The sequence below is a fragment of the Larimichthys crocea genome, chromosome XI (assembly GCF_000972845.2).
Source record: "Larimichthys crocea isolate SSNF chromosome XI, L_crocea_2.0, whole genome shotgun sequence".
Lineage (NCBI taxonomy): Eukaryota > Metazoa > Chordata > Actinopteri > Sciaenidae > Larimichthys > Larimichthys crocea.
In genome coordinates, this window is record NC_040021.1 from 17,650,147 (window position 1) to 17,664,061 (window position 13,915).

A 13,915-nucleotide genomic window follows, 5' to 3' on the forward strand; every position below is an offset into this window, starting at 1 on the left:
GCGGCATGTTTAGTTTCTTAGAATTTCAGCAGCAATGAATGTGTGTGTGCTGAGCAGTGTATCCTCACTTATGCAACCGGTACATACTCTCGTTTCACTGTGTACACACTGGTATTCCAACAAAGATACTATACAGTACATGTGTCTACTGCAGATAAAAATGCAGTATTTACGTGGTTGATTCTATCTTATGGAAAGGACCACAATAAATATATCACATAACAAGCATCTGATTTATTATTTACATTTCATAGTCCGCAAAATGTCATGAAAAAAACCTGCGTTGTTGATAAGCTTTAACTATCATCCAGTATCTGAGATGAAAACAATGTAACAATAGACATTCTAAGCCACAAGTGACACAGTGCGAGTCTACGAAATGTCAAAGTGCTCATTAAATATCATCAGCTTAATCTCACAATGTCAATACAGCTTCTAATTAAACAGCAGGTCATATGGGATTCACAGCAGTCAACAGAATACTGTGAAGACAAGTCTGCCAGACAGTTACTGCTGTGATGCTGCGATGCCACCATGTGGTCAATAGTGTTCACTAAAATTGGAAAAAAAAAAAATTTCTGCCAGAAAAATAAATCAAATAAACAGATTATTTTGGACATGCATTCAGTAAAAAAACCTCAAAACTCACTAACCTGAAAAAATGTGCAATAATGAGAATAACAGCATTATATGTTTATCTGAAACGATAGGCTAAATGACAAATTATTCCTGCTGGCGGCAAAAAGCAAACATAATCATTAAATGGTGCCTTGTGGGAAATTTAGTGACACAGATAAAGAGTCAACCCGGCCCTAAGTGCCCCCTGTTTGGCTCATTCGTGGAAACTGGGCTAATAAGCATATCTTAATAAGAAGGTTGTACTGCAGGGGAACTCAGAGGTTCATCTGAGGTAGGATGAGGAAGCAGTAGAGCAGAATCCACAGGACCAAGAGCGTTTCCAGCTCTAATGGGGTTATGTCACAAGGGGCTGCTAAAGATTGAAAAATGAATCCTCCCTCGCTGATGAAAAGCAGATAAAAACACAAGAGTGTTAGAGTCAGAGCACTTTAAATTCACATTTATAACGAAGAAATAGAAGGGAGATTGAAGCAGTAAAACAAAACACAGATAAAATGTAATTAGCTGTATAGTCTTTGTAAATGAAATGACCATTGATTGACCAGTAACTGTTTAATCATTGCTAAAGTTGAACCGGTGTGACTGGGGCCATAATAAGAGAAGTTTTAAGGGCGGTGGCTTTATATCCTTAGCTACAAACAGCAGCATGTCCTAGCTGCAGTAGTAACCTAAGGATAATTTTTAGTTTTAATAGTACAATACTAGAGAAGCATAACAAAAGGTATTTCCATATGGCAATGACGCTGACTGTTTGCCTGGGTGTGTTAGTTTTAGACTCAAGTAGCCATCCTGTGCATATTTGAGGCCATTTTACAAAATTCTTGTTTCAGGACAGCTTGAGGCAGAGGTATAAACCACCTTAAAGACTGTTAGTGTTAGCATTAGCTTTCATTAGCTACAGCTGATGAAATCTGCTAGCATCAAATGTAATTTCAGCCAACAAAGTCTACAGTCGTCAGCCAGAAATGAGAAGCCTACTTCTTTCTACTCCTGGGTAATTGAAGACCATGTGTTTAAAATGAAGTGTGAGTAGTCAATATGCCACCATTTACATTGTAAACTGCATGTTATGTCATGCTAAATTTGAAAGCTTGGCACATAGTCACCATAATTACGGGGGCAGTGTTTAGCCAGTTTGGCCAATAGCCAAATAGCATTTGTATTAACCAATCACAAATACCATGACCTACCTGGATGACTTGGAGGTTTCACTGCTGGCAGAAGTCCAACCGGTGTCATCACTATGGATGTTAACGCCTCCGTTAGTGTCATTTTTTGGGGTGGTTTTATCTGGACGGTCTAATGCTGTTGTAATCTTACATTCTCTGTCTTTCTCCTCTTCTGTTATAACTGCCTTAAAATCCATTGAATTCTTGACTTTGTCACTGTGTTCTTCCTCGTCTTCATCTTTACAAGTTAAATCTTCCATTTTGGGACCATTGGCTTTCCTGTCATTTTCTTCTTCTGTGTTAATTCTAGTTTCACTGGACCCTCTGACTTCATATACAGTCTCACTAACGCTCTCTTCATCCTTCAAGCTATCCTCTTCCTCTTTCTCTAACTTTTCCCCTGACTTTCTGTCCCGTCTTTCCTCTAATGTTGTCTCTTCTTCATGTCCATGTTTTACAAGAAGCCCTCTTTCTTTCTTTTCCTCAAGCTCTTTCTTACAACTAGCCACTTCAAAAGGCTTTGTTATCTCAGTTTCATCTACCAGAGCCTCTGTTTGATCATATCCTTGTGTCACCATTCTAGCATTTTCTGTCTTGTGCTTCCTCTCTCCCTCGCAATAATTGCCATCATCATTAATCTGTCCTCTAACAACTCTGTCCTCTTCCCTGCTCCTGCTTTCTTCCTCTGGCTCCATGTCAAACACAGCTTTATTGTTTGTCATCGCTCTTGAACTACTTTCATTTTTCTCCCAGTCAACCACTGACTTAGCCCTGACCTCTGATTCAACATTTTGTTTAAGTAAGCCTTCTTGATGTTTACATCCTCCGCCATTTATCGCCTCGCATACTTCCAGATGTTTTGACTCTTCAGTCTGGTGTCCATTCAGGAACATTTCCTCCGCTGTTTCCTCTTCAACCCTTGGTACTTGTCTTTTCTTCTGATTATATGGTTGGAAGACCTCTTCATTCAGATCCAGGATGTAGTTGTAGGCCTCCTCCTCATCTGAGTCCAGTGCTGACAAGCTGTAGATTCCTTCCTCGGAGCTCATAGAAAAGCGACTTTCATCCACTCTTGTCTTGTGGTAGCACTGATCTGCTTTCTCCATCCATGATCGGATCTCCTGGCTGACTATGCCTGCGTCCAGCGGACTGGGTGGTTTTAAGATGCTTCGAGACCTGCTTTTCTTTTTCTTGAATGGTGAGGTGACAGCACTGTCAACAGGTTGGTCAGTGATGCTTTGGCTCCGACAGGATGAAAAAATGTCTCCAGTGCTGGAGGAGAGACGATTTGTATGAAGTGAGGTGGGACTGGGGCTCCCTGAAGGTCTTCTGGCCCACTGTTTCCACAGTTGCTGCTCGCTGCTCTTCTCCAAGCCTTTGAGCAAAGCTTGTGCTTTTGGGTCATCAGCAAGGGTCTCCCCAAAGCTGACGGATTCAAGTGATCCAAAATTTGGGATCTCAGAAACTCCAATACCTCTTGTACAATCCTGTAATACATGGTTTGTAAGTGGTAGTTAGATGATATGTCAGCAAATGTTTCCCAAGAGGAAGTATCTTATATTGTGTGTGAATGCATTGGTTTTACGTTTGTAGGGGGTAAAAAATAATAATTTTCAAGCGAGTTGATAGATAAGATAAGATAAGAAGATTGATACCACTCTCATATTTGTGCATTGAATATTAAGTTGCAGTTAGCTTAGCTTGGCATAAAGACTTTAAATGGGGAAAACAGCTAGCCTGACTCTGTCAAAAACCTGCCATCTATGTATGTAACATCAGGTAAGAAATGATCTTTTTTTTCATCTAATTCTCAGCAAGAAAGCCAAAAGCAACAATGTCAAACTTTCCAAGCCATGCTAACCTCATCTATGCCTGAACAATGTCCCAGGAACATAGACACATAGGTGATGATTGACTTCTCATCTGGTGAAGTGCATGACACATCTGGAGAAAGAAGAACAGAGAGTTTTCACACATTAACAGGATGCTAAGGAGAACATGCTGCTCTTGGGGGGCTAGTTTAAGCCTCCATGTTAGATTGAAGATTGAAGATACAATAAAACTGGAAAAGGACCTGTGCTTGCAATTTCTTGCAAGGTCAACCTTTAAATTGGTCTGCAATGGGACAAATGCTTCTAATTTACTCCTACGGCTCGTTGATGGGTGGTATCATTACACCATGGTGGGATTCAACTACTTATCTGAGGAGTGGTTACACTGTGTAGGTGAGGATGCAGAAAGTGTTTGTGTATGAAAAACAGACCAAAATGAGATGCTTGCTATTACTATTCAGTAAGCTTTTACCTTCAGGCTCCAGCAGAGGTGGTATATCCAAACTGTGATGGGCTATCATGAAAGCCAGCTGGATGTTTTCTCTTGGCTCTCTAGATAGCCTCTCCCTCAGGTCAACCAAAGCTGGGTTTATGGACTTAATCACAGCTAGAAATGCCAACCCACTCCTCCAGCTCTTGCCAAAGTCACACACCTCCACCCCAAACCTGCACATTTAAAAATGCATAATAGAAAAACATAACCTCTGCACAGCCAGCTCACACACTTTGTTTCAGTCATTGTGGTTTTAGATGTATATGTTTGGGTTTGGGATGTTCATGTGATCATTGAAAAATATTGCGTATGCTTTTGGATCTTTTTCAAACTCACTTTGATGTGCATCTTTGGACCCATTGCAGCAGAGTCTTGATTGCTTTCCCATGGTACTTTGGCTCTCTGGCAGCCTTTCTGCCTTTGCTTGGCAGGGTGCTGCAGGAGTAGCTGCCAATGTCATTTGGCTGGGGTGAGAGGTCACTGGTGGAGGGGTAACTGCTCATTGATAAGGATGAGAGGCTCAAAGACAAATGCCTCTGGAGGCCTCCCGTCACCTCCTTTAGCTGTATTAGAGTAAAAGAGTAGAGTGCATGTAAGGTCAGTGGCAAAGACAAACAACTAGGCAAGAGATGAAATATGTTAAGACATTAGAGTGATGAACGAAGGGGAATAACCTGCCTGGAAATACAGAATGATGTTCCAGACAAGATTAAGAACAACAGAAGGGACGCCATCAGCGATACCAGAAGCATCGATGCCAAGCAGCTTCACCTAAGGGACGACATGGGAGGAAACAATCAAGTTTTTCCTGATTTGAATTTCAATGTACTACATGTCAAAACAGTTGTCGCTGAGTTGATTGCAACAAACAAACACACTTACATGTCTATCATCCAGGAAAGCCAGGGCCTTGGAAATGTTGTTCAGTCTGAAAATGCGGTGAGGGGACGACCTAAACCTGTAGAGCTAACATAAGACATGAGAGAAGGAAAATTAACATTAAGCTAAATGGATTCCTATTTGCTGTACAGACAGTCATATCAATCTTCAACATTCAAAAGACTATTCTGAATTTGTTTTATGGATCCCATAGGTTGACAATTATAGTGCAAAACTAACGGTGATGAACTGAACTAAGGATAACATAATATTTGGTCTATTTTCCTTATCTTGGTGGCATCAAATTGTTCCACTTGACTCTTACTAGTTTGCACCCAGACAGCTCCTCCAGCAAAGTCATCAGTATTCTGCCATCCTGGATGTCTGCGAACAGGTCGTTTACCGTAACTGGAGGATCACTCTGGAAATAACAAATCGTAAACCTTATTGCCAATTGCATTTATGAGCTGGAGTATAAAAAAAATAGCATTACATAATAACATTAGGGTACAACGGTATTGATTTGTGCCTTACTCTCCGCAGAAACACATTCATCCACCTGGTGAAGGTTCTCGTCTGCATTGCTTTCCTCTCATCTGGGGGAGATAAAACAGGAAAACAGGGACTTTGCAAGGAAAATACTGCAGTTTCAGGAGATGGCATGGGAGACTTTGTGTTGAATGTGATAAGCAGTAAGATAGCACATGGTAAAGTGGAAGAATATGAAGACATTTGAGATGGGCTAAACCTTTCTTTTAACTTTTGCATCTGTTCTGTATCGTATATGCAACACATGTCATGCTTGAGAATATTTTAGAGGCAAATCATCAGTAAGTGATGAAATCATATTTGATTGGGCAATCAGATGCCACAGTGCCAAAGACACCTACCTGGCAAATGGCTTCAGATGAAAGCAGAAAAGACAAATAAAAGTGTTCTCTTCAAAAAAGTAAAGTTTCTCTTGCATTTAACATCATTATCTCACACTGGGTCAGTACTATCCATCAGTATACAACAGTATTCCTCATCACAGTACCTTGAGATTGCTGTTCATGTTGATCACTGATCTCTCCCGCCAGTGTCTTTTGTAAAACCCCGTTGGCCTTGTCCAGCATTCTCATTTAACTTCTTCGGTCTCACTTCTTCTTATGGGCCATTTCGGAGATGAAGAAGACGGGAGAACACTTCCAAATGTCAGCCACTTATAGCAATTGGAAGTGCACTGAGGTTTCTTCACAAAATCAAGAAAAGGCAAAGCAAGGCAGTGTGTCTTGCCTGAACACGCTGAAACCTCCCTCCCAGGTGTTGATCAACTCCAGCCTCCACTCCCCCAAGACAACTCGACCTGAATCCTATTGGCAAGTCTTTAAATGTCAAAATGAAGGAATCTGCTGGAATTCGTGTGTTAGGTTACAGGTTGTGTGATTACCCCTCACAGGCCTGCAATAAATCTTTCTGAATGTTCATAACAGTGATTCAGAAGCATGTTCTGTTCAGGGAATGAATAGTCTGCTTTTTGCAGGAATGAGCAGATGTACTGAGGTTGCTTTTTTTTCTGAGGCTTTTTTATAGCATATAAACAAAAGACAAACTCTTTTTAGACTTGGATCCTTTGAGGCTTTTATTAGATGGTGACAACAGAGAAAGGTTCACAGTTCACAGTCAGTGCCTCAAACAAGCATTTAGATCTGAAACAGCCCTATGTTTAAGGTTTAGAGGTCTGCACTGGTGGAGGCATGTTGTTTGAGGTACTGAAATACAATCTAACAAGCCCAGTTGGTGTGTTTAAAGGCAGAACAGGTCCCAACAAAGGTAAACAGAAATATTGTGCTCATGATATAAAGTAATCCACCAGGATGAAGTCACACCTGGTGCAACTATTTTTCCCCAGAGTCCTCTGTGTTGGCACCCTGACTGCGCTGCTGTACTAGCTCCTTTGAAATAACTGAGAGGCCTGTACGGCATTAGGACGCCCTGATAATGCTAATGTATAGCATTTTTAATAGAATTTGAAAGAGAGACTTCAACTCTGTCCATTTTGGTGAGTCATTGAAAATTGTGCATTATATTTTTAATCCTTTAATCCTCCATTGGCTGCTGGAGAGGCACATGGTAAAAGATCTTTTCCCTGCCTGGCCTGAGGGTAACTTTTATAAAATGCAGCACTACAATAACAAACAATACGTATATAAATATTTCTCAACTGTGATGTTTTGTTTGATGCTTACTTTTAAGGCGACCACTTGATGAGCATTAATTTCTCTGCTGAACTGGTCAAACGTGTGCTTTTATTTCCTTCTGCAGCTATAAATCTTGCATACAACCTAATTTTCAACTAAGCTGACACGCTGCGTAAAATGTAAATAGAAACAAAATGATGAGATTTGCAAAACATTGAAGTCCCATATTTATTTAAAATAGCCCCAAAACAACTTATCAAATGTTAAAAGAAATTTGGTAGTTTATGGAAAATGATGTGCCCATTTTAAATTTGATGTCAGCAACATGTTTTTAAAATGTTGGGCGTTATGGTTACCACTCTGTTTATCAGTGTCCTCTTTGCATGGTCGAGTTTCAACTTTCATTTGCGGATGCAGCGATGAACTGTTTTCACAGATGATGGTTTATGAAGCGTTCCTCAGCCCATGCGTGTCTGTTTTTGATGCAGTGCCATCTGAGGGCCTGGAAATCACACACATCCCTTGCATGCAGAGATTTCTTCTAATTCTCTCAATCCTTTAATGATATTATGAACTGTAGACAATGAAATTCTTTGCAGTTTCACTATGAGAAACATTATTCTTATATTGCACTATTTGCCAGCACAGTTTTTCACAGTGGTAAGGCCTTTACCCCACAAAGACTCAGCTCTTTTTATACCCAATCATGTTACTAACTTGTTGCCAGCATTTGTTGCCATTCATTGTGAGATTTTCCATCAGGAGTTGTTTTTTAGAATCTTACTTTTACCGTCTTTTGTCCAACCTTTTTTGAAACTTATTTTTGGCATAACATTTTTCTAAAACATTAAAATTTCTGTTTCAAAGTTGTCTTTAATTAAAAATGAAGTTTTTAGTTTTACATTTCACACAGCGTGCCAACTTTTTTTGGAAACTTTTCGAACCTTTCTTTTTGAAAACTGTATGACATGTAATGGGCTCACTTTATAAAATATAACATTTATGAAAGAATGCACAAGAGTTTTTAAAATCACTTAAGAAAATCTGTGGGAACCTTAACCCTTGTTTAAGATCTTAATATGATGCAATGACATCTGTATGAAACAAGCGGTGAAACACAGTCCATGCTTTCTGCCATGACCCACATTTATTGCAGCTCTTTCGTATTCCTCGTATAACCTCAGCAGGGGGACCTCAATGCGTCTTTCAGGAGTGAAATCTTAAATCAGTGAACAGAATCACTGAGAATAAACTCAGTTTGTATTACACGCATCATTTATAAATCATGGCTGCACCAGCTGAATTAATCTCAACACAGCAGAACTGCGATGCTGCGCATAAAAGAGAATCATAAAATTAAATGTGGAATAGCAGCACACAAAAGATTAAGACTCGATAACTGGAGGAGAGGAATACGAATTACTTTAATTCCCAAGGGGAAATTCATTTGACATTCCTTACACTCAATTTTTGCATATCCAATTCTAATGTTACTGTGACAGCTGTTAGTATTTGACAGGAAGACCTTCCCCTGTTTCAAATAATATCCTGCTGTCAGTTTTTTTACTCTACCTGCCTCAAGAAAGGTGATGGCTACAGAACGAGACCACCACCGCCGTGGAAAAGCAGGAGCGTGTCCGTGTCCAAGGAACATCGCACGTGAAACTCCTGAGCCTCTAGAAGTCACGCCTTTTCATTCTTTGGGTTGCTTTCTGCGACCTTGTTGAGCCCGCGTGCAACAGTCTTTGCAAGGGGCTGCTTCACAAGGCAGCAAATGTAGAAAACACAAGTTGTGACGCGTACATACACTCGGGTGTATCCTGCATAATAACACCCGCAAATACATGTGTGTTGTGTTTTTTATTAAAACGTTAAGAATGACATTAAAATAGGGATTTCCAACGATTCAATCAGACATTTTGGTAAACTTGAGGACAGTACAGCACACCTTGTCTGCTCACTGAAACATGAAAATATTATAGACTCAGCATGTCTTTTCCAACTGTCCATCAGCGTCTGCTTAAAAACACACTCAGAGTGGTTCCTGCCTGGGCAGTACAGCCAGGTGTTTCTCTCCTGAATGACACTCTAAAGACTAAATTCCACTTTTGTTTGTTTTCAGGGGTCTCTGTGTGAATCTCGTGTCCATCTCCGCCACAGTGTCTCTATCAAAGAGGATTTGAACCAGCACCCAGTCCTGGCAGTTTATGTCCATCACCCTACAGGGGGTCATTTCTTCCCCATGATGAAGCTTGGAGCCTCGGCATCATCTTCAGCCTCCCTCCCCTCCTCTTCCTCCTCTTCCTCGCTGCTCTCAGACCTCTTGTCGTCGTCGTCTTTGTCCTCCACCTTTGCTTTCTTCGCCATCTGCTTTTTCTGCTTCAGCTTTTCCCGCTTCTTCCTGCGTTTGGCCGTCCTCTCCTCGGCCGCCTGTTTGTTTTGCTCCACTTTATCCAGGTAGTCCAGGTCCTCCTTGAACTTGTCTGCCATCTTGTCCAGAAAGTCCTGCCTCTGGTACTCTCTGCGTCGGAGGTGTCGGTAAACGTGAAACTCCCCGCTGCCCGCTCCGGCGCTGGAGCCCATCACATCCCGGACGAACTCCGGCGGAGCCCGCGGGTTCCACTCTTTAGGCCGGTCCGGGATGGGAGCGAGTTTGTCCGGGTTCCGCATCAGCCTCTCCAGCTTCAGACGCTGTTCCTCCGCCGGAGTTTTGGCAATTATCAGAGGCTGAGCCTCTTTGCCTCCGCTTTTCGCAGGCTTGTTGTTCTTTTGCGTGTGCGCCGCCATCTTTCAAAGCGTCGCTGTCTTCTTCCTAATAGTCACCCCGGAAGTTATTGAAGGCTCGTGTAACCTGGAAATAATTAATGTAAACACATTTTATTTGCATTTTTAAGAAACACAAGCAAACTGATCACGTGTGTGATAACAGTCCTGTGAATATTAATTTATTTTTCATTAAATAGTCATTTTGAAATAGGCTTTCCTTGTGTAAGTGCTGTAATTGACGCCTGACGTTGACCAATGGCAAATCAGGTTAGAATCTGTTTGGTCGCAGCTGTCCAATCAACGCTTAGATCCCGCCCCTCCTCTGGAGCGTGTGGAGTGTTGGTTTGACGGTCTGGTTCTTACGCCGGTTTGTATATAAGCAAGCGAGTAAAGATTTACGACATTTCTTCTCTTATTGACGTAACGACTTCCCAAACACAATGAACAATTTAATTAGAGCCACTGCGAGGTGTTTGCGGTCGGGGGCGGCGGTCTATCTGCCGAGGCAGACCGACGGACGCGTGTGGTCGGCGGCCTCGGCCCGGTTCCTGTGCTCGGCGGTGGATATCCAGAAAGACCTTGGTGAGATGGTGAAGAAGGACAAAGTTGTGGTGTTCATGAAGGGGACGCCGGCGCAGCCCATGTGTGGCTTCAGTAACGCTGTAGTACAGATCCTACGGATGCACGGGGTGGACGAATATGCTGCGTACAACGTGTTGGAGGACCAGGACCTGAGACAAGGTCAGTTACATGAAATAACCTCATGACATGACAGCAACAAGTTGTCACTTGTCTGTTTAACTTTTAGCTCAACTTTCTCACAAGTGACAGTGGACATGTTTACTTCTAACTCATGTAACCTAACCAGTATTGTATGCATTTATCAGCCCCTGTCAGCTGTCCTGTGAACAGCTTTCATTGGCACAAGTGTTTTTATCAGTGCTCTGCAGCAGGACCAGAGGGGTGGGGTCCTTAAACGTATCACCAACAATATGGACATGTCTGTCTTTTGCAGCTAATCCAGACAAACCTGAACCATCTAAAGCACCCACGTCTAGGAAGGAAAGAGGAAATGCTTTTTGTAATTACATCAGCTCTGACCTTTTAATGGGATTTGGTTTCTTGATGCTTATGCTGCAACAGCGGTGTAATGCCAAGTCATGACATACATTACATGTCATGCCGAAGGGGACACACTGACTCACCCAGGATCTAATTGACCTGGGTTAAATTGGGACAGAGCATGACATTCAAGTTCTTGTTAAAGAGCAACAAGAAACCCACTACATATGTTAAGTAGTGTTAACACTGGCTCTCATTTAGTTGTAGCTGCCAGCTGTAGTGCATTTACAGCCATGCTGCTGCTGTGGGTGTGCAGATAGACAGGATGATGATTGTAAGAGTGCCAAAAGCTAATATTTACTGACCCTGACTGTAAAATTACTTCTTTTTTTTAAGTCTAGTGGTGTCATGTAAAGTTCATGTAACTCTCACACCTGCTTCAATAGGTTAAGCAACACTCCTCCTGTCAAGTAAAGAGTTTCTGTCATAGTCATAATCTGTTTATAACATACCAAGCACTGTTGCTGTGAGTTGTAACCAAAAGGCCTCACTTCCTGCATGACTGTGTTTTTTTTTCTTCTGTTAGGAGCAGGACATGTAACAGCTTTTAAACTGAAATGAACTCACTCCTCCCATGTTTCTCCCTCCAGCTGATTTAATCTTGCTTTTTAGTTTAAGTCTGACTCTGACACCAGCACCATCTGCCTTCCACAGGAGTCAAGGACTTCTCCAACTGGCCCACAATCCCTCAAGTGTACTTCAACGGCGAGTTTGTGGGAGGATGCGACATCCTGCTCCAGATGCACCAGAACGGAGATCTGGTGGAGGAGTTACAGAAGCTGGGAATCAGCTCTGCACTGCAGAATGCTGAGAAAGAATCCAAGTAGAGAAAGATGATAAACTTCCAAACAGTTGAGAAGACAAAGGACACGTTTTTCAGGTCGCACCGCTCCCCCCTCACCTCTACTCACACACTCAGATATCATCAGATAAATCTACTCTTTAGGCAGCCGTGGACAAAATTGACTTCTGTCCAATAAGGAACCGCAAGCATACCGATGAAGGTGACAAGTGTAAACAGGTTTGGTAGCAGCACTGTATCTGAGTCATGGACATTTCCATTCAATATCTGTAAACCTCTTCAAACAAGATACAGAGCTTCTGCTGCACTGCTTGTACTTGATTCAGGTCCTCTAAGTTTGTACCTGACAGGCAAGGATGTGAATCTAGGAATCAAAAAGAGACAGTGTTTTCACTGAGATCCAAAATCAGTTTTACCGAACCCTCTAATCCACATTTTTAAGCTTCTCTTTATAGCTGCAATAGCATTTTTTGGCCATTTGGGGGCAGCAGAAACAAGATGCAAATACAACACCGACGCAGAGTATATGCATGTAAAGATGATATGGTGAACACGTTAGCAACTTTATGGCAACCTGGTGAATGTAGTACGGAGAAGTTCCTGAGAAAAATGCCTGTTTAGCTACTTAAATGCTCCACTGTGTTCACCAGCTAGTCACTAACCTAGTCTGTCTGCCCTTTGGTGCTGGGCGGGTAGCACACACTGTGTTTATTAGAGCTCTTTTTTTGCTCACAACAGCTGCCTCCTGTAGCCAAAAACAAGTGAACCAAAATAGCTAAGTTACAGGCCAGAAAACCAAAACAATGAGCTGAAAGATGCTAGAACGTTGCGGCTGAAGAAAACTGTCCACTGATTACAGCAGCTTTAATATTTCTTATGATTAAACACACGGAGGAAAACTTTGATCTCTACACTCTAGTTTCTACGTTTTAATACTTTTCTATCACATCTCGATGCACGAGTATTCTTGTGTTAAATGTTAAAAAATGTTGTTTGAATCACAGGCTCCATGTGAACTAGTAGTAAAACTAGTAGAACTAGTAATGAACATCCACTGCTCGAGAAATCCTTTCACGTCGAGGTTGGACTTCTACTGCCGCAGAGAGACTGTCAGGTTTCCTTCCTGTGTCTTAATTTACACAAGAATGCCACTAATCTCTATCATGTCATCAGCCCTCTGAAAGCCCTGCTACCTCTACGGTCCTTTTTTTCCTCACAATCAGTCTGTTGCAGACAAAACGAGCCTCAGGGTGCACCAAGACCAAATTAAGATCTTCGAAACGCTGCTTGGTTCGCACCAGGAAAAGATGTCATGCTAGAAACCTTCCAAATTGCACTGCCTGAAATTGGAGTAAACTATAAAGAAGAACAAAGAGAGGACAAAACTGATGTTTATACGTTTTAGGGATTAATACTGGGAGGGACTGATGTAATATACAGATGTTTCAGTTTAGACTGCTCAATTGCATCTGTTTGATGAATTTTGTTTCTGTAGCAGAGGTGACTACAGACATGGACAGACCCATCACACACACACACTGTCAGCATGCCTTTGATTGAACCAACACCTTTGTTCTCATTTGTTCTTCAGCCACGAGCCATATATCACACTTCCTCCTGTTTTAATGTCTACACCCACTGAAACACAACACATATCATCATACCTTTTTCCTGAAGATGACGACGCATGTGGACAAACAAATGTTTAAAAGTTTGTTGCGTCTGTCCAGCTCTGTGCTTATTTTGTCTCTGAAGGAAGTTGTTTGTCTTTTGAGAGGTTGGGGGTGGTGTTTTTGTTGAGTTTTCTCACTGAATCCCTTACATTTATCAGTCCTAGATGTTCTTCCTGCTGCACACAGTTGTATTATCAAAGCAATGGTCATGTAGTACACTGTAAGATATTGTACATGGAGAGCACATTATTAAATGTATTTTAGCTGCTTGTAAACCCTGCAACAATTAAATATTTTGACACAAACAGGAGACCTGAAGTTTCTTTTGTATGACCATCAACACCTAGAGACACAAAGTCA

At 41.7% G+C, this 13,915-nt stretch overlaps 3 protein-coding genes and 1 non-coding gene across 5 annotated transcripts; 1 reads left to right on the forward strand and 3 right to left on the reverse strand.

Annotated features, from left to right (window-relative positions):
- Positions 1 to 235: 235 nt before the first annotated feature.
- Positions 236 to 6,473, reverse strand: clmnb (calmin b). Of its 2 annotated transcripts, XM_027284691.1 has the most exons (10): positions 6,049 to 6,473; positions 5,547 to 5,608; positions 5,338 to 5,433; positions 5,016 to 5,099; positions 4,812 to 4,904; positions 4,470 to 4,696; positions 4,113 to 4,306; positions 3,670 to 3,752; positions 1,830 to 3,295; positions 236 to 1,020 (listed from the first exon to the last, which is right to left on the reverse strand). In XM_027284691.1, exons 1-10 carry the CDS (start codon positions 6,131 to 6,133, stop codon positions 894 to 896), a joined length of 2,517 nt encoding a protein of 838 aa, XP_027140492.1. In that variant the 5' UTR covers positions 6,134 to 6,473; the 3' UTR covers positions 236 to 893. The 2 variants fall into 2 exon arrangements, with proteins under 2 accessions (XP_027140492.1, XP_027140491.1); XM_027284690.1 differs by lacking the exon at positions 6,049 to 6,473 and having other exon boundaries at positions 5,547 to 6,008.
- A 2,210-nt stretch (positions 6,474 to 8,683) lies between these two features.
- Positions 8,684 to 8,969, reverse strand: LOC113746952 (small Cajal body-specific RNA 13). The gene has a single exon (XR_003463260.1).
- prkrip1 (PRKR interacting protein 1) lies at positions 8,829 to 10,040 on the reverse strand. Its single transcript, XM_019252905.2, has one exon. It carries the CDS (start codon positions 9,977 to 9,979, stop codon positions 9,422 to 9,424), a length of 558 nt encoding a protein of 185 aa, XP_019108450.2. The 5' UTR covers positions 9,980 to 10,040; the 3' UTR covers positions 8,829 to 9,421.
- Positions 10,041 to 10,181: 141 nt separating this feature from the next.
- glrx5 (glutaredoxin 5 homolog (S. cerevisiae)) lies at positions 10,182 to 13,860 on the forward strand. The gene is made up of 2 exons (XM_019263490.2): positions 10,182 to 10,699; positions 11,735 to 13,860. Exons 1-2 carry the CDS (start codon positions 10,399 to 10,401, stop codon positions 11,905 to 11,907), a joined length of 474 nt encoding a protein of 157 aa, XP_019119035.1. The 5' UTR covers positions 10,182 to 10,398; the 3' UTR covers positions 11,908 to 13,860.
- The last annotated feature ends 55 nt before the right edge of the window (positions 13,861 to 13,915 follow it).

Excerpts from the sequence above, each read along its gene's own strand:
- glrx5 (XM_019263490.2), top strand. The coding sequence starts at position 10,399 with ATGAACAATTTAATTAGAGCCACTGCGAGGTGTTTGCGGTCGGGGGCG. Across the intron at positions 10,700-11,734 it reads GGACCAGGACCTGAGACAAG|GAGTCAAGGACTTCTCCAAC; the intron begins GTCAGTTACATG and ends TGCCTTCCACAG.
- clmnb (XM_027284690.1), bottom strand. The coding sequence starts at position 5,807 with ATGTGTTGCATATACGATACAGAACAGATGCAAAAGTTAAAAGAAAGG. Across the intron at positions 5,100-5,337 it reads AGCTGTCTGGGTGCAAACTA|CTCTACAGGTTTAGGTCGTC; the intron begins GTAAGAGTCAAG and ends GTCTTATGTTAG. Across the intron at positions 3,296-3,669 it reads ATTGTTCAGGCATAGATGAG|GATTGTACAAGAGGTATTGG; the intron begins GTTAGCATGGCT and ends CATGTATTACAG.
- prkrip1 (XM_019252905.2), bottom strand. The coding sequence starts at position 9,979 with ATGGCGGCGCACACGCAAAAGAACAACAAGCCTGCGAAAAGCGGAGGC.